Source organism: Tetrahymena thermophila, assembly GCF_000189635.1.
Source record: "Tetrahymena thermophila SB210 genomic scaffold scf_8254667, whole genome shotgun sequence".
NCBI classification, from domain to species: domain Eukaryota; phylum Ciliophora; class Oligohymenophorea; order Hymenostomatida; family Tetrahymenidae; genus Tetrahymena; species Tetrahymena thermophila.
The window spans coordinates 1913432-1939498 of NW_002476434.1; the positions used below are offsets into that span (position 1 = coordinate 1913432).

Consider the following 26067-nt stretch of genomic DNA (forward strand, 5'->3'; position numbering starts at 1 on the left):
TTAATAGTATAAAATAGTTAACTAAATAAATATCTTAATAACTAATTAACTTAAAAATAGCATAAAGAAGTTAATATCTACTTTTAGATTATATTTACTCCTTAACACTAAATAAATAAATAGATAATATTTTTTGATTTTGTTAATATATATTAAAAAATAAATAAATATAAATAAATAAACTAATAAACTATTCATTTCTATCAATTTATAATTTGCATCTAAATAAAAATTTAAAATATGTTTGAAATTTAGTATTGTTTTTTTTTCTTAAATTAAATTTATTTTAATCCTATTAATAATATTTTGCAAAAAAAATATCTTAAAATTTTTTTTTTTTAAATTAGATCAACAATGAAAATATATACATATATACACTATATCATAAACAAATCAACTATTATAAAAAATTTATTTTTCTTAAAAAAATTATTATTAATATTGATAAAAAATATAATTATTTCTAATATTTTATTAAGATTTAATATTTAAAATGCATATATATATATATGTAATATACTATGATAATATAATAATTATTTTGTATAGATCTTAAAGATATTTTTTTTGAAATAGTTTGTTTTTTAAATTTTCAAATTGATTAAAATATTTCAAATAATATTGTTCACCATATTATCTAGCTTTGTAAATGTTCTCAAATTCCTTTTTTATCTCATCAATATATGTTTATTAATTTTATTGACATTTTAACTCTCTGAAATGCACTGCTTATTTAAGTTAATAACTTTTTCGATTAAACTAGCATTAGAAAAACCATTTGTTTTAAATGAAATGCTGCTTTATTAATTTACTTTTTCAAAACCTTGTAAATTTGAAATGCTTACATTTCTTAAATTTTAGAAGCTCCTAAATCTCCCTACACTATCACTTTTTCTTTGTCCTTAAGCAGAGTGAATAGATTGGGTTTGCTTATATTTCAGCTTAATATCAGGCGATTCAGCTGTTGTATTTCTGTTACTCATAGAAATTTAATCTTTTTATGGGTTTTCTAAATCCTTCATAACTTTTTAAGGAGTATAATATTAATTTTAATCTATTTTATTAATATTATTAGAGATTTTTTCTTCTTTAACTCTCTTAACTAAAGGACTATTCATTTCCTATTAATTAGTAGGCTTATAACATTCTTACTGCTAGATATTTATCTTAAATTTATTATTTTTAACTATTTCATTTGTTAAACCTTCCATTTTATCAATTTTTTAATTTGAATTTTGCAAGTCAGAAGTGTTTTACTTTATTAAGTGGGAATTATTTTATAACAACCGATTTGTTTTAGTTTGAATATCGTTTTGAATGAAATTGTTAAATTTTTTGTCATCTTGTTTGTTTTATAATTAAAGAACAAACTTTTATTGCTCCTTTAAACAATTTAAGTCGTTATTATTTTAATTTATAAATTTAAGATTTTAAGTTAAAGGAGAATTATCCCTTTTTTATCTTAAAGATATATTATTTTATTCTGTATTCTATTATTCTTATTTTTGTTATTGCTAGTCATGCTATTATCTCGTGCTTGTTGAAATGCCTGCCTATTATAAATTTTTTATAGGAGTTAAACCTCTTTATGTATTGCCATTAATAGCTGTATTTAAAATTTGAAACTTGATTGTATTTTCATGATAATTGCCATTTTCTTATAATATCTATTTTTTTTTTAAATTCATAGAGAGTATCTTGTCATATATTTATGAAAAACCTTCTTCACCATTTTATTCATTATTTTTCTGATAAGCTTATTTAAATGTTTGAGCTTGCTTGTCTTCTTGTTCTTTTATTTTAATTGTTTTGGCATTCATTGTTGTTGTTACCTCACTTAGATCGTTTTAGCTTTAAAACTTCTTAAAAACTCTAGTTTTTTTTGCTCTTTTTTTCTCTTCTTCTTCTCTCAACTTTCTTAATTTTTCCTCCTCTTCCATTTCTGCTTTTCTTTACATGTTTGGTAAAACAGATAAGCTTTTGTATTCTGGCTTTTAAACGTATAATTTTTAAACCTTTTCGTTATTATTTAATATTTTCTTTTAAATGTGATTGATGTAATCGTCATAGAAGTTCTATAACTTTGATATATTCTCAATTTTTTTCATAGCCAAAATTTTAGTAAAAGAAGGATTATCTTTTAATTTCAATTTAATCTCTTCTTCTTGTTTTTGTTACTATTACTCATTATTTTTTCTCAGATACTTGAAGTAATCTTTACCAAGTTCTTAGTCTCCTAATATATTTAAAGATTCTCTAGGTGCTATTTCATTTTCCTGTATGTCACTCTCTTAAATTATTATTGATTGTCCTTTCTTTAGGCTTTGTAAATTTTATTTTAAATTTTTTATATTCTTTTCGTCCTTGTCTAAATAAACAAGGCTCTTATTCAAGATGCTCATAAATATATCATCCTAAGAACCATTCAATTATGAGCCAGACACATGATCACTGGCTCGAAAGCTTCTTGTATTACATGAGTTATATTTTTATTTTGAGACAGCCTCTTCTTATTCATTTTTCTTAAAATACTGACTGCTTACTTATTCTTCTATCAATGATTATCTTTGCTTATTTTATTGAATTATTTAATCTGATTACTAATCCCTTATAGCTTAACTTTCAGCAAATGTATAAATGTACTATTAATTATCATTTTTTATCATTCTATAATTTATTTATTTGTTTATTTTATCTATATTATGAAAATGGACATCACTTCTTGTCTTGAAATTGTTTTTATTCTCTTACTCCTTCTCATCTCCATATTTCTCTAATCTATTTTTATTACCTACCTCATCTGTTTTTTCTTACTTGTTTTGATGTGTCTTTGTGTCTGGTGAATTTTTAGCTATATAAGTCGAATGGTAGCTTTTTGATTTCGCCTTCTTCTGCGGAAGCTCGTTTTATTCTATTTTCCTATTAACAGAGACAGGCTTTGAGTCTTTTTGTAATTTTTATTCAATACTATTATGCCTTTATTTAATTGCATTTATCTATTTGCTATTAATAGTTAGTGTCTCAGTTATTTCATCTTTTTCCTTTATTCCAATATTAATTTAATGATTGATGAAGTCTTGCAAGAGTTCTTTTATTAGCCCTTTAGCTAACACTCTCTCAAGACTTTCATGACCATACAGTCTCTTATGTAGTTAATTTAACCTATCTCTTTATTCCTTGTGATGCTCTAACTTTTTTTAGTCTCTATCATCAAAATCTAAATCTCCTATGAACTTTTATCTCTTCTAAAATGCCCTTTCTTGCCTCTTTTCTTAATTGTATTCATCCATAAATCGATTAATATCATGCAACTCATAGATCATTCTCTTTTTCCAAAGAACTTTTTCCTATCTTAGTTAAGATGAACTGCTATTTATTAAGTTCTTATTTTACTAGTTACCTTGCTTATTATTAATATCATCATTGAACTAAGCTTAATAGATGCAGTCTTTGAATTATTCTTCTTGCTCCTTCTAAAGCTGTAGTGCTTTTAAAAGAGCCCTTTCTTAATTTCTTTTTTTTATTCTATTTTCTAGCCACTTTTAAGCACTCACGTGAGTATATTCAGGTTAATCATTATGACTCTTTCCACAATTCAGTTTTTAGCTAGGAACTTTACACCATGGTTCCTTTATTTTTATTTCTTGTCTCTTAATTTTTGTAATAACAACTTCCATGTCATCTATATTGTAGCTCTAGTTACTTTATTACTCTTAATTTTAACTTTATTAGTAATTGTTCGTACGACTAGGCTAAACAGAACTATATCTTTTCATGTTGTCTCTAAATATTAGCTAAGATAAATATATTATTATTTATTCTTTTTATAATTTACTTTGCTTGGCTAAAAACAATTTTTACTAATATTAATGCTTAAACCACTAAAATTCAAAATAAGCTAATTAACTATTTACCCAAATATTACACTTAATGAATATTTTTTATGGATAGTATTTTTGGTATCTTTATTATTTATGTGTTTTTTTATGGTTTAGTAAGTTAAATCCATTCATTTTATGATGGGCTATTGTTGCATATCATATAATATTTGAGGAAATAATTAAAAATAAATTAAATTTAATTTAATAAATAAATTAGCAAAAAATAAAAGATACTTATTTCAATAAAAATAAATAATTATTTTGATAAAAATTTATTAATATTATAACTATATTAAAAAAAGCATATAATAATATTTATGAAAGTAAATAAAAAGTTGTCAATAAATTATGGAATTTTAGTATAAAAAACTTTATGTTTTAAAATACTCTAAATCTTCATTTACTAATACCCTTCTCAAATATACTTTTTAGGTAAATTAGATTATTTGAGGACCTAATAAAGTGCATTAAAAGATTAACAATTGATTCATTCATTAAATATTATTTACAGTAAATTAACTTTATGAAGCTTAATTATTGCTACATTTAGAGGGAATAAATTTTTTAGTATCATTATTCTTGATAGCTTATACATTTGCTTCGTTTAGATTTACAAAATATTAAGAATCTCCTAAATTTGAAGATTTTTCTAAATAATCATTTTTATTTTCACTTTATTATTAAAATGGTGATTAATCAAAGAAACTCGTTTATTAATCTTATTAATAATTTTTTTAAAAAAACTTAGATTGATTTTTTCCAGAAGAAGGATATTAATAATCTATCTCTTTCTTAAGATTGTTCAGAGGGCTTTAGATTATCAGATGTGGTCTAAATATTGAAGACATAATACTTGTTTCGTTTTCATCTTGTAGATTACTTTATTTTTATTACTATATTTACTACAAAAATTCAGGGTCTATTATTCTTATTAAATTTTCATCAACCTTTGAAAGTTTTTTTTTATTCAAAATATTATTTAACCCTTCATATGCATCTTTAGCCATTTAAGTTTCATCTTTATGCCTTAATTGTTTTAATTTTTATTTCTTTTTATTAGTCTGTTTCTAAATGTTGTTTTAAGATTTTGAACAAATTTCATCCTGAGGATTATTTGCAGCACAGACGACATGGCTATTCTAAATTAAATTTATTTCTTCTAACACTGATTCGTCATTTATTGTAGGTTTAGGCATATATTCAAATAGATTCAATTGATCTGAGTTAAAAAGTATGCTTTTCATCTTATCAATCTCAAGCAATTTGTTGAAAATGTATAATATGTCAAAGTTTTCTTATATCTTAATTATGCCTTTGTTTAATAAATTACGGTCCTAGGTCTTCCAACCGCATTATGGGAGATATGCATGAAAAAAATAATTTATAAATCTATATTTTATTATATTATGCGTGTTCTAAAAGTAATATTTCACTCTCATTAAAAGTTAAGTTATAATATTTTAATTTGAGTAAATTTATGTTTTCTTTTTCTCTAACTGATGATAATTTTAAGATGGATTTAACTCAAACGATTAAGTTTAAATTGTATTTTACATTAAAATTGCTTATGGAGCTTCCATTTTTACTTGCTTTTTATAATTCTCTTAATCTTTATCTTTTTATAAATTTGTAGAGTCTTGTTTTTATTTATTTAGAGGTGATTTTTACTAATTCAAATCTAACTCACTGACTTAGATAGATACTTATTATTTTTTTGGTATTAATTTCACATTTTGTTTAGTGCTATGAAATTGATAAATTTCATCTATTATAGCTTTAAAATAATAAAGCTTAGAAATAGGATTTGTTATTAAAGCACCTAATAAAATAAGTATTTTAAATAATCCTCCTATTTAAGCAACTACATCTGCCAATTTTAAATATGTTCTTTTCATGTAATTTTCTTAAAACTTTTAAAGTCTAATGTTTAATTTCATTAAAATAGTAGGATCCCCAAATAATGGGGTAGTTATTTATGAAGCAAAAATAAATGTTTGTTACTACTACAATTATTAATAAAAAACTCCTCCATCTGTGTCTATATAATAATTAGTTAAGAATAAATCAGTTTCTTAAGGAAACTAAGACGATGCAACTGAGTAAAGGCTAATTGCTCTATTAGAAACCGGGTTTTCAAAATTTAAAGGGTCAATCACATGATCAGACATGAATATACTAAGTTTCGTTAAAAGCAAAGTTTTATCTATTTCTTCTTAAGACTTACAAATAATTTAACTAGAAGTAGAATTTTGGCATTTCTAAAAATAAATATTCAGTTAAGAAAACGCTTTTTAGTTGAAATCACCTTCAAAGAAGACCTGATCCTTCTAAGTATCGAAGCAATACATAGCAGTGTAATTCAAATTCTAAAAATAGCTTACTAAGTCAGGTATTTTAACATCACTCATACTGCATTGCTTAATCGTTTTTGTATTATTTACTAATTAAACTGTTTATTTGCCCGTATGAGGATCTTAAATAAGAACTTGGGTTAGCTGAACAGCGTTTACAGAAAATATAGTAGGGTCATAAATGTATTGGGCATTATTATTAGCGATTCCCATCATAATAATTAAGTTATCTGGCTTAACATCTATCCTTTTCGGGTTATCTACAGATCTTTCTTGCATAATAACTTAAGGATTTTTTTTTAAAAACAATTCTTTACCAAAAAACCAGCAGCCTACTAAGAAGCTGATTAAAACAATAAAGCTGATACATCCTCCAAAGACTGTGTTGTATGAATTCTTTTTGTGAAAGCTCAATTATATACTTTGTCCGTATATATCAATTTATTTCAAAACTCTTTGAATTTATTTTATCATCTTCTGATGGAATTCTTGTTAATATTTGTTTAAAAATTATTATAAATTACTATTCAATTAGTTGGTTTGAATAACATAAATGAATAAAATAATAAAGTAATTTATTTTAAATGTAAAAATTGTTAAATTAAATTATCTTTAAAATAAATAAATAATAAATTGACATTTATGAAATTGATGAAGAGAATATGAAATAATAAAAACTAGCTCATTTATTTTGTTAATTAAGTAAAATTATTATTTAATAAAAGTAAACTTTGAGAAACTAATTAAAATATTTATTTAAGTTAAATAAGTATCTTAATTTAGATATATTATTTATATTAAGCCTTTTGTTTGTTTGTTTGTTTGTTTGTTTTTATACTTAAGCAGATAAATATCTAAATAAAGTTTTACTCATCTTGATTAATTTTCTTTATTTGGAACAATAAATTTCAGGTTATCATTTTTTTTTATAGTTTATATATTTGGAATGTATGAAGAATCATTGTAATTAATAAAATTTGAAGAAGTTAAATCTTGTAAGTTTTAAGTATCTTCCAAAATTTCATTTTAAATTTAAGTATAGTTTTGTCTCTCATTTTTAGGTGAATCAAGGAAATAAGATTATTAGTTGGTAAATTAATTAATGCTATTTTTTTTAAAGAATTTAGATTGATTTTTTCCTGTGGAATGATTTTAAAAGTCAATCTCCTTTTTAAAACTTACTTGCATGTTTTAAATTGAAAATGATCTGCTATTTAGCATTTGAGATATATTAGATTATTCATTCTCTTCCTGTTATTAACTTTACTTGGAACACAAGATTTGCTGTAAAAACTCAGCATCAATAAATTTTACTAAATTTTCATCAATCTTTGAAATTTTTTTTTTATTCAATATATTACAGAGACCTTCATAAGCTTCTTTAGCCATATCACTTTCATCTTTATGCTTTAATTCTTACTAAATTTACTTTAGCTTTTTTATTTGTTTCTTATTATTCATTGATATGTTTTATGTTTAACTAAACTTTTTATGTTTTTATTATTGATTAGTTTAAACGCTAAAGCTGTCATTCTGTAGGGTGTTTATGTCTTTTTAAATAGACTCATCATTTATTGTAGGTTTAGGCATATATTCGAATAGTTTTAATTGATCCTAATTAAATAGTATGCTTTTCAGCTTATCAATTTCCAGTAACTTGTTAAAAATATAAAGGATGTCAAAATTTTCTTATATCCTAGCTATTCCTTAGTTTAAAAAATTACGACTTGATGATTTCCAACTATAAACGGAAGAAATGCATGTACAAAAAAATGAATAAATGTATATTTAATGATATTATGAGTACTCTAAAAATAATCTTTAACTTTATTTAAAAGTTGATCTGTAATGTTTTTACTTTAATTCTAAATGCTTTTTTTCATGCCTAATTAATTAAATGTTTGAATTATTTCTATAGATTAAGCTTAATCTGTATTTTATTTTTAACAATCACTTTTAGATTTCTATTTAAAATTATCTTCAGAATTTACCTTTTTTTTTAATTTTAAGTCCTTTTTTAATATCTTCATACTAACACGATTTTCTTCATTTTATTAATCTATTGAGTATTATTATTATTTTTTTGGTATCAATCTCACATTATTATTTGAACTTTGAAATTAATAAATTTCATCTATGACAGCTTTAAAATATTAAAGCTTTTAAAAGGGATCTGAGAACAACGCACCTATGATTATTAGTATTTTAAGTAATCCTCCTATTTAAGCCACAACATCTGCAAGTTTTAGATATTATCTTTTCATGTAGTTTTCTTTTAACTTTTAGAGCCTTATATTAATTTTCATTAAAACATTAGGATCACCAAATAAAGGAGCTACTTCATATGATGCAAATGCAAATGTTTATTATTCCTTCATTTATTAATAAAAAACTCCTGCGTCTGTATCTATATAATAATTAGTTAAAAACAGACTAGCTTCCTATGGAAACTAGGATGAAGTAGATGAATAAAGGGTATTAGCTTTGTTAGAGACAGGGTTTTCAAAATTTAAAGGGTCAATTATATGATCTGATATGAATATACTTAGCTTTGTTAGGAGTAGAGATTTATCTATTTCTTCTTAAGATTTGCAAATAATTTAACTAGAAGTAGAATTTTGACACTTCTAAAAATAAACAAAAAGTTAAGAAAATTGTTTTTAATTGAAATCACCTTCAAAATAGACTTCATTCTTTTAAGAATCAAAGCAATACAAAGCTGTATAATTTAGATTCTAAAAAAAATCAACTAAGTCTGGTATTTAAACATCCCTCATGCTGCATTACTTAATCGTTTTTGGATTATTCACTAATTGAATTGTTTGTTAGCCAGTAGTAGGATCTTTCACAGAGATTTGAGTAAGCTAAACAGCGTTTACAGAAAATATAGTAGGATCATTAAAGAAATTAGAATTATTATCTGAAATCCCCATCATAATAATTAAATTATCTGGTCTTACATCTACTCTTTTAGGGCTATTTACAGATCTTTCTTGCATAATAACTTAAGGATTCTCTTTGAAATATAATTCCTTACCAAAAAACCAACAGCCGACTAAAAAGCTGCATAAAACAGTAAAGCTGATAAATCCGCCAAAAACAGTGTTGAATGAGTTCTTTTTTTGAAAGCTCAATTAAACGCTTTGACCATATATATCTATTTATTTCAAAAATTTTGTTACTTATTACAACATCGTTTTTTTTATTCTAGCAAGCTTTTTGCTTTTTTTAGTTAATTATAAACTTTTTAGTTATAAATAAAAATTGGAAGTAAATTGAAATTATTTGATGAAAAAATCAAAGTTTTCTTTTTATTAATTTTATTTGGGAATTAATAAATATACTAAATTTTTATTTTTTTATGCTAATAAGTAAAATATTTAATATTATTAGGCAACTGCATGACAATAAATGTTACCCAAAGTATAAAGTAACAACTGTATTTAAATTTAATTTATTTATGCTAATAAATAAAATAATTAATATTATTAGGCAACTACAAGACAAAAAATGTTACCTAAAATATAAAGTGGCAACTGTATTAGAAATTTAATTTGTTTATGCTAATAAATAAATAAAATAATTAATATTATTAGGCAACTAGAAGACAAAAAATGTTACCCAAAATATAAAGCGACAACTGTATATATTCATCTAAAAGTGAATAAATTTAAATAGGGATAAAAATTTTTTGTCATTTTTAGCTATTTCTCAATTTATTAGTGTCCTCAGTTTTAGCTTGACAGGTTTTAATATATATTTTTTAAGCTTTTAAAACTAAAGAATACTCGTGAATATATAAATATTGGAATTCAATTATATTATACGTCAGCAGGAAAACCAATTTTTTAAGTTCTTATTTATTCTGTATATTAAAATAAAATTAACAGCATTATTAAATAATAGGTATAAAATGAATTTATCATTATAATTTAAATAAATTTAAATCACTCTTTATAAAAATGAATAGGAGTTAAGTGAAATATTATTAATTTAAATATTATTTAGAAGTATTATTTTGCCCTGTTAATTCATGATATATTAAAGCTTTTCTTTTTTATAGATTATTTTTTCAGAGATAAAATTAGTGTAAAAACTTATTTAATTGTAAGAAAGAAAAATATATTTTATAAAATAAACATAATCTGAGAAAAAAAAGATTACTTTGATATAAAAAAAATAATTTTTATTAAGTCTAAATAAATAAATACGAAATTATTGTATATTCATTTCTTTTTTTATTGGCTTGCTTTTTGTGATTGCTTAATGGTACTGAGATAAAGAGATTAAATATTAGCTTATTATGAAGAATCATCTTGATCAACAAAGTAAATAAAATTATCTTCAAATAGATTTTCATCATCTGCTGATTTGTATTCAGTTTCTTTTTTTAAAATTTCTTTATTTTCTTTTGTATTATTTTGTTATATTTAATTAAAATATGGATCCATAACTTAGTCTTGTTGTTAAAATCCCCTATAAAGTCCTTTTTATCTGCTTTCAAGAGTTTACTGCTAACCTTAAAATTTTTATTATTAGAAAATGATTTATTTATTATACAAGTATAAAAGTTGAATTAATTTTCTGTAAAAATATACTTTAATTTTCTTCAGAATTATTTATACAAAAGTTATATTTGGATTTACTTATTTCCTGTATGATGCTTGGATCTATTATTTTTATCAAGTTTTAATCAATTTTAGATATTTTATTTTGATGTAAAATATTTTTAAAACTCTCTAATGCTTCTTCTGATAGCTGCCTTTCACTCTTGATTTTTCTATTTTTATTCTATTTTTTATTAATTGGGGTTTTTTTGCTTTATTATTTAGAAATACTGCTCTTTTTTTCCTAACTTTTTTTTATTGGTGATAGATTACTTAGATTGCTATTTTAATTATTGCCATTCTCTTTATTTTCAAATTTTTCCATCTCAATTATTTCATTTAGAATTGTTTATTAGCTAATTACAGGCTTTGGCATGTACTCAAATAGCTTTAATTGATCAGAATTAAATAAAATTTATTTCAGCTTATCAATTTCTAACAATTTATTAAAAATATAAAGAATATCAAAGTGTTCTTATATCTTTTCAATTCCTTAATCAAATAATAAGTTCTAAGTAGATAACTTTGATTTATTTGCAAAGGCATATGCAAGAAAATTAGAAAATGAATATCTCAAAATATTATGGGTACTCTAAAAATAATATTTAGTTTTATTAATGATATTCTCAACAAGGCTTTTCGATTCTAATTAAAGCATTTTCATTTCTGATTAATTTATATTATTCAAAGAGTTGAAGTTATTCTGGCTATTTTCTTTAGGTGAATTTGGAATTAACTATTAAGTCGCTATTGAATTTTTTTAATTTTAATTTAATAAAAAGTCTTTATTCTTTTATTTATCTTTTGTGATTAACTATTATGTTTATTAAACTTAAATTTAATTTTTGTCTTATTTTTTGATAACTTAATCATTAAGTTAATTATTTTTATAATGATCTTTTGGTATTAAATCTACTTTGTCGCTTGAACTCTTAAATTAATAAATTTCATCTATAATCGCCTTAAAATATTATAGCTTTGATATCCTATTAGAAAGTAAAAATCCTATCAAAACCAATATTTTAAGTAAACCTCCTAGTTAAGCAACTACATCAGCAAATTTTAAATAAGTTCTCTTCATATAGTTTTCTTTTTGCTTTTAAAGCCTAATTATAACGTTTGCAAGAGTATTTGGGCCCCCAAAATATGGTGTTAATGTTTGTTGCACGAAAACAAATGTGTTAATTTATTCAAGTTCCTAATAAAATATCCCTGAATCAGTGTCAATGTATTGATTTGTAAAATAAAGGCTCATCTCTTAGGGGAAACTAGAAGACATAGAAGCATAAAGACTTATTCCTCTATTCGATATAGGATTTTTAAAATCCAAAGGATTTATAACATGGTCAGACATAAATACTCCTAGTTTAGAGAGCATTAAAGCTTTATCTATAGCTTCTTTTGGCTAACAAATAATTTAACTTGAAGTAGAGTTTTAGCATTTCTCAAAAGTAATAACTAGTTAAGAAAACTCTTATTCGTTATAATCTCCTTCAAAATAAACAGACTCTTCTTAAGTATCAAAACAAAACAAAAGAGGGTAATTCAGTTAACTAAAGTAGCTTTTAGTGTCAGATATTCCTATATCATTTTCATTACAAAATCTTATTTTTTTATTTTAATTAACTAACTTAATAGCTTATTAGCCTGTATTTTGATCTATATAACGAACCTATTATTATTAGATTGCCTTTACACTCATAACCGTAGGATCAGTTTTGAATGAAATGTCATCATTAGATACTCCCATCATGATAATTAGATTATCAGGTTTGACATCTATTCTTTTAGGACAGTCGACTGACCTCTCTTAGCTTACAACTGAAGGATTTTACTTATAAATCAACTCCTTCCCAAAAAACCAACAACCTGTAATTAGCAGTATAAAAACAATCAAGCTAAACACCCCTCCAATTACCGTATTATATCTTTATTTTTTATTTAAATTTAATTATACATTCTGCCCATACATATCAAATAGTTTGAGACATTCTTCAACTTTTTATGTAAACGATCTCATATTATTATTATGATTAACTTATTATTATTTTATTAACTTACTTACCCACCAAACAATTTACTTTATTTAATTTTCTATTTATTTATTTATCTTTATTTTTGTTTCAAAATAATAAACAAAAATAAGTTTTATCTCATGCATTAAAATTTGCAAAAAAAAAATTCGAAAAATAGCTTTTAAGTTATTTTTGGTTTATTCTTAGATTTTTAAAATTAGAGATACAGCTAGCTTCAATATAATTTTTTTAAATTTTTACAATTTTTTTTTCAATTAAAAAATGAAATAATTTTCTTTTTATGAGTTTGTTTCTAAAATTAAAAAAAAATATTTAATAAAATTTAATTTTTTTAAACTTTTTAAGATTATTTAAAAATGTGATAGCTAACTAAAGAAAAATAATAATTGTAAATCAATCAAGGAATAAATAAATGAATGAATAAATGATTGTTAATTTAATTTGAATAAAAAGGGTAAACAAACTTAGGTTTTAACTTTCTTCTTTTTAGTATTTCTTAAAATTGAAGTCAAAGTATTTTTTTTGTCATACTTAATCAAATTAAAAACTTCTGCTTTTATTCTAAAAGAAAGACTAAAAAATTTATTATTTGTATTTTATGATTGTCATTTATTTTTTAGTTGAGTTTTAATTAAATTTGATGACGTTTCGAAATTTAAAAATGAGTGAATTTGTAATGTATTTTTTTTATATAACTATTAAAAGATAATAAGATTATTATTTTTATTAGATTCTCATCTATAAATTTTGATAGTTTTAATTTAAAAAAATCCTCCATCTGTACCTATATAATAATAATTAGTTAAGAATAAATAAGTTTTTAAGGAAACTAAGATGAAGCGACTGAGTAAAGGCTAATTTCTCAATTAAAAATTTATATTACAAAATTTAAAGGGTCAATTATATGATCTGACATGAAAATACTAAGATTTGTTAAAAGTAGAATTTAATCATTTCTTTTGAAGACTTACAAATAATTTAACTAGAAGTAGAATTTTTGCATTTCTAAAAATAAACATTCAGTTAAGAAAAAGTTTTTTAATTGAAATCACCTTCAAATTAAACCTGATACTTCTAAATATCGAAGCATTAGTGCATAGAAGTGTAATTCAATTTCTAAAAATAACCTAGTAAATCAGATGGATTACTTAATTGTTTTTGTATTTTTCACTAATTTTATTGTTTATTTGTCTGTAAGAGGATCTTAAATAAAAATTTGAATTAGTTGAACAGCATTTACAGAAAATTTAATAGGGTCATAAATGTATTGGGCATTATTATTAGCAATTCTCATCATAAAATTAAATTGTCTGTTTTAAAATCTATTGTTTTTTTCATTACAGATCTTTCTTGCATGATTATTAATTTAAGCACTTGTTTTAAACAACTCTTTTCCAAAAAATCAGCAAACTACTAAGAAGTAGATTAAAACAATAAAGCTGATACATCCTCCAAACACTGCTTTGTATCAATTTTTTTCTGAAATATCAATTAAATACTTTAACCATATATTTCTAGTTATTTAAAAATTCTTTGAATCTTTTTATGATCTTCTTATTGAATTCTTTATAATAATTGTTGAATTTTTTAATAAATTAATTAGATGGTTAGAATTTACTACATAATAAATTACTATATTTTAAATGTAAAAATGTTAAGAATATCTAAATTAGCTAATCTTATAAATACATAAATAATAAATTGATATTGATGAAGACAATATGAAATAAAAACTAGCATTTTAAATTAAATTCTTATATATTTATGAAAGATAAGTTAAATATCTTTATTTAGATCAGTGATTGCAGATTTTTTAAAAATTTAATAGAAATTAATTTAAAATTTTTTTCATAAATAAATAAATATGAAATATTTGTATTTATTTATTAATTAATTAATTAATTATTCATTTCTTTTTTATTTAGTTATTTTTTGCGATTTCTTAATAGCACTGAGATAAATAGATTAGATATTAGCTGATTAGGAAATATCATCTTAATCAACGAAATAAATAAAATTATCTTCAAATAGATCATTTTCATCTGCTTATTTATGTCCTGTTAATGTTTTTAATATCTCTTTAATATCATTTTGTTAGATTTAATTATAATATGGATCTATAACTTCGTCTTAGTTTTTAAATCCACTTTAAAGTTTTTTAACTTTGCCTTTTTATCTGCATTCAAAATTCTACTACTATCCTTGACATTTTTAGTTATTAGAAAATGATTTATACTAAATACTTGAATTGCTTTTGTGTAGAGAAAATGTGCTTTCAATATCTTCAGAATTATTTAAACAAAAGTTATATTTGGATTAATTTATTTCCTAAATGATGCTTGGATCTATTATTTTTATCAAGCTTTAATCTACTTTAGATATTTTATTTTACTGTAAAATGTTTTTGAGACCTTCTAATGCTTCTTCTGATAGTTGCCTTTCGCTTTTAATTTTTCTATTTCTAGTTTAATTTGTATTAATTGCGGTTTTTTTACTTACTTATTTAGAAATGCTGGTCTTTTTTTCCTGACTTTTTTTTATAGGTGATAGGCTACTTAAATTGTTATTTTAATTATTAAGATTCTCTTTATTTTCAAAATTATTCATCACTATCTTTTCATTTAGAATTGTTTATTAGCTGATTACAGGCTTTGGCATGTACTCAAATAGCTTTAATTGATCAGAATTAAATAAAATTTACTTCATCTTATCTATTTCAAACAATTTATTAAAAATAAAAAGAATATCAAAGTTTTCTTATATTTTTTCAATTCCTTAATCAAATAATAAGTTCTAAGTCGATAACTTTGATTTATTTGCAAAGGCATATGCAAGAAAATTAGAAAATGAATATCTCAAAATATTATGGGTACTCTAAAAATAATGTTTTGTTTTATTGATGATATACTCAATTAGGTTTTTTGATTCAAGTTAAAACATTTTAATTTCTGATTAATTCATATTATTTAAAGAATTGCAGTTATTATGGCTTTTTTGAAGAGGTGAATTTTGAGTTAATTAATGAATTGGTGTTGAATTTTTTTAAAATTGATTTAACACAAAGCTTTTATTCTTTTATTTACCTTTCGTCAGCTATTATGTTAATTAAATTTAAATTTAATTTGGGTTCTATTTTGTGATAATTTAATTATTAGATTAATCAATTTTAGATTAGTCTTTTGGAATTAAATCAACTTTATCACTTGAACTCTTAAATTGATAAATTTCATCTATAATTGCCTTAAAGTAGTATAGCTTTGATATTCTATTAGAAATTAAAAATCCTATTAATACCAGTATTTTAAGTAAACCTCCTATTTGAGCAACTACATCAGCAAGTTTTAAATAACTTCTCTTCATATAGTTTTCTTTTTGCTTTTAAAGCCTTATTATAACTCTAGCGAGAGTATTTGGGCTGCTAAAATATGGTGTTATTGTTTGTTGCATGAAAACAAATGTACTAATTTATTCAATTTCCTAATAAAATACCCCTTAATCAGTGTCTATGTACTGATTTGTAAAATAAAGACTCATCTCTTAGGGGAAACTCGAAGAAGTTGAAGCATAAAGACTAATTCCTCTGTTCGATATAGGATTTTTAAAATTCAAAGGGTTGATAACATGATCAGACATAAACACTCCTACTTTAGAGAGCATTAAAGTCTAATCTATAACTTCTTTTGGCTAACAAATAATTTAACTTGAAGTAGAGTTTTAGCACTTGTCAAAGTAAACAATTAATTAAGAAAACTCTTATTGGTTAAAATCTCCTTCAAAATAAACAGGTTATTCTGAAGTATCAAAACAATACAAGACAGGGTAATTTAGTTGTGTAAAGTAGCTTTTTGTGTCAGATATTCCTATGTCATTTTCATTGCATAATCTTATTTTTCTGTTTTAATTAACTAACTTTATACTTGACAATCCTGTATTTTGATCAATATAACTAACCTGTTATTATTAAATTGCATTTACAGTAAAAAGTCTAGGATCAGAGAAGTATTAAGCGTTAGCATTAGCAACTCCCATCATAATAATCAGATTATCAGGCTTGACATCTATTCTTTTAGGACAGTCGACTGGTCTCTCCTAGCTTATGACTGAAGGATTTTATTTATAAATCAGCTCCTTTCCAAAAAACCAGCAACCTATAAGTAGTAGTGTAAATACAAGCAAGCTAAGCACCCCTCCAATAACAGTGTTATATTTTTACTTTTTATTTAAATTCAATTATACATTCTACCCATATATATCAAATATTTTGAGATAATCTTCAAGTTTTTATGTGACTGATCTCATGCTATTATTATTATTTAGTTTTTTACTTACTTACCTTTCTGTTTATTTACTGATTTAATTTTCTTTTAATTTATTTATCTTATTTTTTTTATTATTATTTTGAATTAAAAACAAATTTTTTATCTTTTAGAAAAATTTATATATTAAAAATTTTGTTAATTAAAGCTTTCATTTAAGTTTTTTTTGTTTCATTTATTAGTTTTCTAAAATTAGATCTTCCTTTTAAAAATAATTTTTATAAGCTAAATTGCTAATAGTTTAATAAAATTTAGATTAAATTCCATAACCTCAATCTACATTTAGAGTTTGAGATTGTTTTCAAAAAAATAAATTTCAGTCATTTTAGAAAACTAAAATATTATCATTAATATATACAGATTAAATGATTAAACAAAGCTAGTAGATTTTGCTTTTATTGATATTTCTATATTATAGAAAGATTATATTTCATTCAAGGCTTATTTGAATTATTTTGAAGAGATAATAAATCAAAATAATATAATTTTTTTTAACAAAAATCATATTTTATTATCAAGTATTATAATGAATATTATTAGATCAAAGTATTAAAATAAATTTGAGTTATTAATAAACAAAATATGTTAAAAATAAAATTAATCAAATAGATTTCATTTTAAATTCTTGATTTAGGACCAAAAAATAAATAAAAAATTTGATAAATAAATATTAAAAGTAATTAAAAAATAATTTGTTTTTTCGTTAAATAAAACTATTCCTGAAATTTCTTTTACTCATTTTTAATTAATTCTTAAAATTGAAAAATTTCTGGTCATTTATTTAATATTTTTAACTCCAAAAAATAATTTTACACAATTATCTATTGAATATTTGATAAGTGATTTTTAATATTTATATTTCAATGATTCTTTAGGAAATTAAAATTTTTTTTTATTATAGCTAAAAACTTTCACATATTTGTTTTAAAATTTTATATAAAATAGCTTTTATTATATGAATTTTTAAAATTAAAAAAAATTACAACAAATAAAATATATTTAACTAATTTTTTAATAAATTTTTAATATTGTTTAAGAATGTGATAGCTTAAAAAAATAAATAAATTTCGATAAATCTATCAATAAATAAATAAATGAATAAATAAGTGAATAAGGGATAATTTAATTTGAAAAAAAATATAGACTTATGAATTAAATTTTTATTTATGATTTTTTAAATAGTCTTTTAGTCAACTTTCAGTATTTTTTTATCTTATTTTGGGTGAGAGTAATATTTTTTAAGTGCTTTAGTTTGGAGATTAAATATTGTTTTGATAGGATTAATCTTCACAATTAATAAAATAGATTTAATTTTCTTCAAACACACTTAAATTTTAACTTTCTTCTTTTTAGTTTTTGTTAAAAATGAATTCAAAGTTTTTTTTCTGTTCAATTTAATCAAATTAAAAACTTCTGCTTTTATTCTAAAAGAAAAGACTAGAGCCTTTATTAATTATATTTTATTATTGTTATTTATTTTCTAATTGAATTTTAATTATATTTTATGAAGTTTCGAAATTTTACTGAGTTTGTTATGCATTTTTTTCATAAAACTCTTAAAAGATATTAGGATCTATTATTTTTATTAGATTCTCATCTATTTTAGATAATTTATTCTAATTTAAAATATTTATGAGTCCACTGTAAGCTTCTTAAGCTATTAAAGTTTCACATGATTAATTTTGTTAATTAAACTATCTTGATTAGCTACTTTCTTGTGATTTTTCTGAAAATTCATTTTCATTATTTTAATTGTTTACCTTCTAATTATTTCTATTATCATTTTAAATATTTTGCTTATTATTTTTACTTTCAGTTTTATAGTTTTCTTTTTCTTTGATTAGCATTTAAGGACTCTCATTTTTATTTAAGCAATTAGATTGATAATTATCTTAAATTTATTTATTTTCAATTTATAGTTATCCATCACTTATTAGTGGTTTAGGCATATAATCGAATAGCTTTAGTTAATTTTTATTAAGTAAAATTTATTTTAATTTGTCTATTTCGTGTAATTTGTTAAAAATGTACAAGATATCAAAGTTTTGATTGATTTTATTAATTCCTTAATCAAGTAATTATCTTCTTTTGTAAATGAAATTTGCATTAGGCATAAAGGCATGAGCAAAATAATGATTAAATTTGTATTTAATTTTGCTATGAGTACTTTAAAAGTAATTCTTTGCACTAGAAAGAATCTAATCTATAAAGTTTTTGTTGTTTGAAATTTAAGTTTATTATTAATTTTAAAATTGATTTTATTATACAAAACTTTTTAAGATTTTATTTGGTGAATTTGGAGTTATTGAATTTAGATTTTATTATGTTATTTATGTTTCTTGTTGTATTTTTTTTAATTATATTTCATCTTCCTTCTTCTTTTTTGATTAGCTATTATTATCATTTTGATTCGAAAATAACTCTAACTATTAATTTAATTATTCCTTTTCGAGCTTATTTTTAGGGTTTAAGTTGGTATCCTATTTTTTTTTTGAATTTATACTCAAATTACTATGTCTTTAAGACATTATGGTTTTATCATCAATTATTTGGAATTAGTATACTTCATCTATGATTGCCTTTAAATAGTAAATCTTTGTAATTGGATTAGATATTATAAATCCTACAATTAAAAGAATTTTAAGCAGACCGCCAATCTGAGCAATAACATCTGCAATCTTCAAATATTTCCTTTGCATGTAGCTCTCCTTCTGCTTCTGCATCCTAAAATTCATAGCTATTATAACATCGGGATCTCCAAAAAATGGAGAAACTACTTATGAGGTAAAGATGAAACTATTTTATGTTTAAATGTCTTCATAAAATACTCCTGCATCAGTTTAGATGTAGTAATTTGTAAAATAGAAAGTAGCTTGCTGAGGGAATTGCGATGATGTGACAGAAACGAGATTTATCCCTCTGTCAGATATTGGATTTAAAAAATCTAAGGGATTAATAACATGATCTGAAGCAAACAAGCTTATCCTGTTGTTTGCAAGGTTTTTATCAATTTCTTCTTTAGATTTACAAATAATTTAGCTAGAAGTAGAATTTTTGCATTTTTCAAAGAAGACAAACAATTGTGAATACTTTTCTTGATTGAAATCACCTTCAATATAAACTTCATCATCTTTGGTATCAAAGCAGTACTATGCTCCAATATTGATAGTTGAGAAATATTTTTTTAAGTTCAGTATTCCAACATCATTTTAATTGCAAATCCTAATCTTTTTAGGTGTGTTAATAAGCTGGATTGTCCTGTTTCCAGTAGTTTAGTCATACTGAGCTATTTAAGTTTATTAAATAGCTCTTACTTAAAATAGCGAAGGATCAGTGAAGTATTGACCTTAGAAATTAGAAACTCCCATCATTAAAATGAGATTATCAGGTCTTATGTCTATTCTTTTAGGACAATCAACGGGCCTTTCAGAGCTAATTACTGAAGGACTCTATTTGTATATTAACTCTTTTCCAAAAAACCAGCAGCCTACACAAAATAAGCAAAAAATTGTTAAACTGATAACTCCACCAAAAACTGTGTTGTATTTATTTCTTTGGTAAAAGTTCAGTTTGATTTCTTAACCATATACATCAATTTACTTAAAGATTTTTTCTAAGTTGAATCCCATTAGCTTTATTTGATTAATTAATAAACTATATTGCCTCAATGTATTTTTATCCAAATTAAAGATAATTAATTTATTTTGAATAGAAATTTGTATGGTTGGTTATTTAGTAATATCGTAACTAACCCAATAAATTAATTATAAAAAATAATTAAATAAGTAAGTGAATTATTAGTTATCGCAAATTCTTATTAACTAATTAATCACTTTTCTTGAATATCATTGAAAAAAAAGTAATTAAATTTTTTATTTTTCTTTTAATGTAATTTATTATTTTTAAAACATTTCTTTTATTTTATGCAAATAATTATCTGATAGTTAATTGAAGTTTAAATCATAAAAGGTAAGTTTTTTCAGTGTTTATCAATTTATCATTAATATTTTAAATATCACAACTATTAAAACAAATTAAATCCCAATACAATTTTAGTATTACCCTTTCTATTATGCTAAAAACATTACTTTAATTTTATGTAAGCAAGTATTAGAAGTATTGAATTGATACTTGAATAGATAAAAATGATTAGTATTTCAGTTTGTTAAAATAACATAAAATAAATTAAATCACAATACAATTTTTGGAATTGTGGTAATTAAAAAATGGAATAGGGGAATTACTTCGAAATTATATTATTATTTGAAGGATGAGATACTATATTATTAATAAATTTATTGCAAGTAACCAAAGTAATTACAATTATGCAAGTTAATGAGTATTTGGCAGTAAAATTTTTAGATATATTAAGAATTATTTTGAATGATTTTTATCTATAAAATGTAAAGAAAAAAAGAAAATTAGCTTAATTATAATAACAATTATTTATTATTTTCTTATTTATTTATTTATATTTACAAATAAATAATAAAAAAAGATTTGATATACAAAAAAGAATATTTTGTTTAAGATTTAACAAAAATAAGAATAAATAATTGATTGATTTATTATTAATAATTTTTATTTTAATTATAGTTTATTTTCATTTTTACTTTTTAATTTTTTTAGTTGGGGTATCGATTTATTACTTGATAACACTTAAATAGAGAGATTGGATGTTTGTTTAGTACGAAACATCACCTTAGTCAACAAAATAAATTTAGTTGTCTTCTACTGTCTAATCGTCATCATCATCATTATCTTTTTTGCACTCATGTTCGCATATTTAGCTTTAATTTTTTTAATGATCAAGACCGTTCTCTTTAAAATTTTAGTCATTTAATGGCTCCTTAATTTAATTAAATAGTTGAAATCCACTTTAAATACTTTTTTATTTGTTTTCTTTAGATAAAAATTATTCTTGAGCCTTTTTAGAGCTACCAATAGATTTTTGCATTAGATTTGTATTGCTTTTCATCATTTAAAATGTACTGTCAATATCATCTTAATTGTTTACATAATTTTATTTTTATTTTTTAATTTCTGTTATTATGCAAGGATCAATAATTTTTATTAGATTTTCATCTATCTTAGATATTTTATTTTATTTCAAGATATTTTTCAGTCCTTCTTTTGCTTCTTCTGAAAGTTAACTCTCTAATTTGATCTTTCTATTTATAGACCTTGTTATAGACTTTTTATTTTTTCTTGCTGGTTTGTTTTTAGCTATTTATTAATTTGGTTTATTAATTTTTTCATCATCACTTTATAAATTTTAATAATTTTATATTTCGCTTTCCTCACAACCCAGAATTGATTTTTCGCTAATAACAGGTTTTGGCATATACTCAAATAACTTTAATTAATCAGAATTAAACAAAATTTATTTCATCTTATCTATCTCAAATAATTTATTGAAAATATAAAGAATATCAAAATTTTCTTAAATTGATTCTATTCCTTGCTCAAATAAAATATTTTAGCTTGAGCTAATTTTTGATTTAGGCGTAAAAGCGTAAGACAAATATTGAATAAAAGAGTATTTTAAAATTTTATGAGTACTTTAAAAATATGATTTGGTTTTGTTAACTATGGTGTCAATTAAGCCTCCATTTGATTCGGGTTCGGACTTTTTAGCTGCCACCTAAGCATTCATAACATTAAATGAATTTTAATTTTTTTGATTAGCATTAATAAAATTAAAGGAATTTAAATTTTATTGATCAGTTTATTATGGGGAATTTTATGGCTATTTTTGAGAAAGAGATTTGGTTTAATCTAGGTCAGGAGCATAATTTCTATTTTTTAGTTTATTTTTAATGATTTATTTTTTTTGTTAATCTTAACTTTATGCTAATTATGATTTATCAAGTGCTGCTGTTTCCTTTTTTGATAAATCAAATTTCTATTTATCTTTTGGAACAAGACTGACTTGATTATTAGTGCTATGGAATTAGTAGATTTCATCAATAATAGCTTTGAAGTAGTAGAGCTTTGAAATTGGGTTGGTTAAAGTAAATCCTAGCAAGATAAGTATTTTAAGTAAACCTCCAATTTGAGCTACTACTTCAGCTACTTTTAAGTAGCTTCTCTTCATATAATTTTCTTTCTATTTTTACATTCTAATTAATACTCGAGCGAGAGCATTCGGGTCACTAAAAAATGGAGTTACTGTTTAATAAGAGAACATAAATGTGCTATCTTACTGTAAGTCAGAATAAAATATCCCTGCATCAGTGTCGATATATTAGTTTGTATAATAAAGTCCTATTTCTTAAGGAAAATTAGAAGTAGTAGTAGCATAAAGACCTATACCTCTAGTAGAAATAGGGTTCTTGAAGTTTAAAGGATCTACTACTTAATCTGACATAAAGATACCAACTTTAGATAGCAATAGCTTATTGTCTATGACTTCTTTTGGTTTACAGATTACTGAGCTTGATGTAGAGTTTTTGCATTTCTCAAAATAAACGTAAATTTAAGAAAATGATTCTTGATTGAAATCTCCTTCAAAATAAACTGGCTGTTAGGATGTATCAAAACAATATAAAGCAGGAATATTTAACGTCTTAAAGTAGTCTTCAGTGCTTGGTATTCCAATATCATTTTCATTACATAATCGCATATTAATATTTTAATTTTTCAATTATATTGTAGATTTACCAGTTTTTGGATCTACGTAGTTCACCTATATTTGTTAATATGCGTTAACAGTAAAAATGGTTGGATCAGAGTAGTATTAAGAATTATCATTGGAAACTCCCAGCATCAGAATTAAGTTATCAGGTTTTATGTCGACCCTTCTGGGATTGTCTACAACTCTCTATTAACTTATAACTTATGGATTTTATTTGTAAATTAATTCTTTCCCAAAAAACCAACAGCCAACTAAAAATAATTCGAATATAAATATACTTAAAATTCCACCAAATACAGTATTATATTTGTTCTTTTTATTAAGATTTAGCTGTATGCTTTAGCCGTACATGTCAACTTATTTTAGTGCATTTTCAAATTTCTAGATAATCTAGCTCATATTTTTTTAGTTATTTTAATTTCAATATTTTTTTTAGTTTTTATATAAAATTTGATTTATAAAAAATACCCATCTTAATTTATAAAGAAAGCTTATTTACCAATTAAAAATTAGGATTTCTCACAAAAAAACTTAAAAAATTATGTTACCTAGGAATTAACAAATTGATTAGCTAGTTAGTTATTTAACTAAAAAAATCTTCTAAATTAAGATTAATAATAACAAAAATTATATTGTAAAACAACCTTATAAAAGTAGAGCATACTATTAATTTATTCACTCAAACTGGAATTTTTAAAAAATAAATAACTTTTCTAGAATATCGATCGATTACAGCTATTTATGTAATTTTTTTGAATTTAATTCTGTTTTTTTCTAATCAATAAAACAAAAAATAAAACGAAAATAGAAAGCATTATTCTTTCATTTGTTTAATTGTAAAAAAGGAGGATAAAGTTGGTTTTATGAGATAAATAAACATGTATTTTTATATCATTTTTTTAATTTTATATTTTAAAAACTGCTTTTTTAAAGAAGCTCTGCTCTTAGATGCTAAAATTTAGTGTTTTAGTATTAAAATGTTAAAAGAATAACAGTTTTAAAGAAAATTGCTGTAATCAAGAGTAATTGCATGCACGAAAATAATGTATTAAAAAGAAAAAGAAATATTTTTTTAAATTCTAATATGGTTAACTTAACAACTAAACATAAAAAAAATAATTTTTGCCTAAATTTTCATGATCTTAAAGTAAGTAGAAGATATTGTTTTTAATTAATATTAATATGATATTATAATAATTAAAATTCAATTGGTTTCAATAGAATTAAAAAAATAATTTAATTACCAAAGAATATGAATTTTTTATATGATATTTTGTTATTTATATAGAGATAGAAATAAAATTCACTAACAATTCAATACATAATTGATAATATTTAAAAGATGCTGGTAAATAAAAATAGTAAATCTGTTATAGTAAGTAGAGTTCTTTTTACTTTTTCTTTGGAATTTAATCTATTTATAATTTGCTTTTATTAATTTACAACATAAATGAATCATCTTATTGTTAAATCTCTAATTAAGAATAAGCTTATTTTTTCTTAATTATCATAACTAATATACTATCAAAAACATTATTTACAATATTATTAAATTTATTTGTTTTTTGTTTTTTTTACCTTAATTTTTTGTATCTAACTTTGATTGTTTGTTTTAAGTTGGATTTTAATTATTTTTACTTTTCCTTTTTGATTTTATTCAAAAACAAACTCAGTTTTTATATATCCTTTTAATTATTTCTTATTCTTTTCTTCATTTATTATTAAAGATTAATTCTAAAATATGATCAGCAATATATAATGTAAATTCAATGAATTTAATTTTAAAAAATATAAAAAAATACAAACTAACCAATACAATCAATCTATTGATTTAAAATAGTATATTTTGTAATTAAAACATAAGCAGTTATTAAATTAAGTTGTTTTAAAGCCTGTAGGAATATTGTAGAAAGGATACTCTTTTTAGCTTTCTCTTTACATTTTTAAAATAAATAATACGAATTAAGTTTAAATAATTGTTTTATATGTATTTTGGCTGATGTTTTAATAGAATTTTTAGAAGATCCATAAAAAATTTGTTTATTTCTTTAATAAAACGTATTTTATTAAATTTAAAATCACATAATTACTTCGGTAAATGAATTAAAGTGGGTAATTTATTCTTTTAAAACAAATGAGAAAATTAAAAATCAGAATATTTTAGAAAATAGTCGTACTTTTCCATATACATTATAGTTTTTAAAAAGTTAACCATTAACTAATTTAATAAGTTTTTTAA

At 22.2% G+C, this 26067-nt stretch overlaps 6 protein-coding genes across 6 annotated transcripts; all 6 read right to left on the reverse strand. All coding sequences in view use genetic code 6, as the record gives it.

Annotated features, from left to right (window-relative positions):
• Positions 1-611: 611 nt before the first annotated feature.
• TTHERM_00039120 (transmembrane protein, putative) lies at positions 612-6706 on the reverse strand (the record flags this gene model as incomplete). The annotated part of the gene is made up of 3 exons (XM_972120.3): positions 612-3783; positions 4269-4335; positions 4402-6706. 3 exons carry the CDS (start codon positions 6704-6706, stop codon positions 612-614), a joined length of 5544 nt encoding a protein of 1847 aa, XP_977213.2.
• Positions 6707-7102: 396 nt separating this feature from the next.
• Positions 7103-9426, reverse strand: TTHERM_00039140 (transmembrane protein, putative; the record flags this gene model as incomplete). Its single annotated transcript, XM_972122.2, has 2 exons — positions 7103-7846; positions 8224-9426. 2 exons carry the CDS (start codon positions 9424-9426, stop codon positions 7103-7105), a joined length of 1947 nt encoding a protein of 648 aa, XP_977215.2.
• A 1032-nt stretch (positions 9427-10458) lies between these two features.
• On the reverse strand, positions 10459-13000 carry TTHERM_00039150 (transmembrane protein, putative; the record flags this gene model as incomplete). The annotated part of the gene is made up of 2 exons (XM_972123.2): positions 10459-10751; positions 10831-13000. 2 exons carry the CDS (start codon positions 12998-13000, stop codon positions 10459-10461), a joined length of 2463 nt encoding a protein of 820 aa, XP_977216.2.
• Positions 13001-14723: 1723 nt separating this feature from the next.
• On the reverse strand, positions 14724-17174 carry TTHERM_00039160 (transmembrane protein, putative; the record flags this gene model as incomplete). The annotated part of the gene is made up of 1 exon (XM_972124.2): positions 14724-17174. The coding sequence occupies one exon, from the start codon at positions 17172-17174 to the stop codon at positions 14724-14726; it is 2451 nt and encodes an 816-aa protein (XP_977217.2).
• A 1415-nt stretch (positions 17175-18589) lies between these two features.
• On the reverse strand, positions 18590-20820 carry TTHERM_00039170 (transmembrane protein, putative; the record flags this gene model as incomplete). The annotated part of the gene is made up of 2 exons (XM_972125.2): positions 18590-18635; positions 18716-20820. The coding sequence occupies 2 exons, from the start codon at positions 20818-20820 to the stop codon at positions 18590-18592; spliced, it is 2151 nt and encodes a 716-aa protein (XP_977218.2).
• A 974-nt stretch (positions 20821-21794) lies between these two features.
• On the reverse strand, positions 21795-24227 carry TTHERM_00039180 (transmembrane protein, putative; the record flags this gene model as incomplete). Its single annotated transcript, XM_972126.1, has 1 exon — positions 21795-24227. The coding sequence occupies one exon, from the start codon at positions 24225-24227 to the stop codon at positions 21795-21797; it is 2433 nt and encodes an 810-aa protein (XP_977219.1).
• Positions 24228-26067: the final 1840 nt, after the last annotated feature.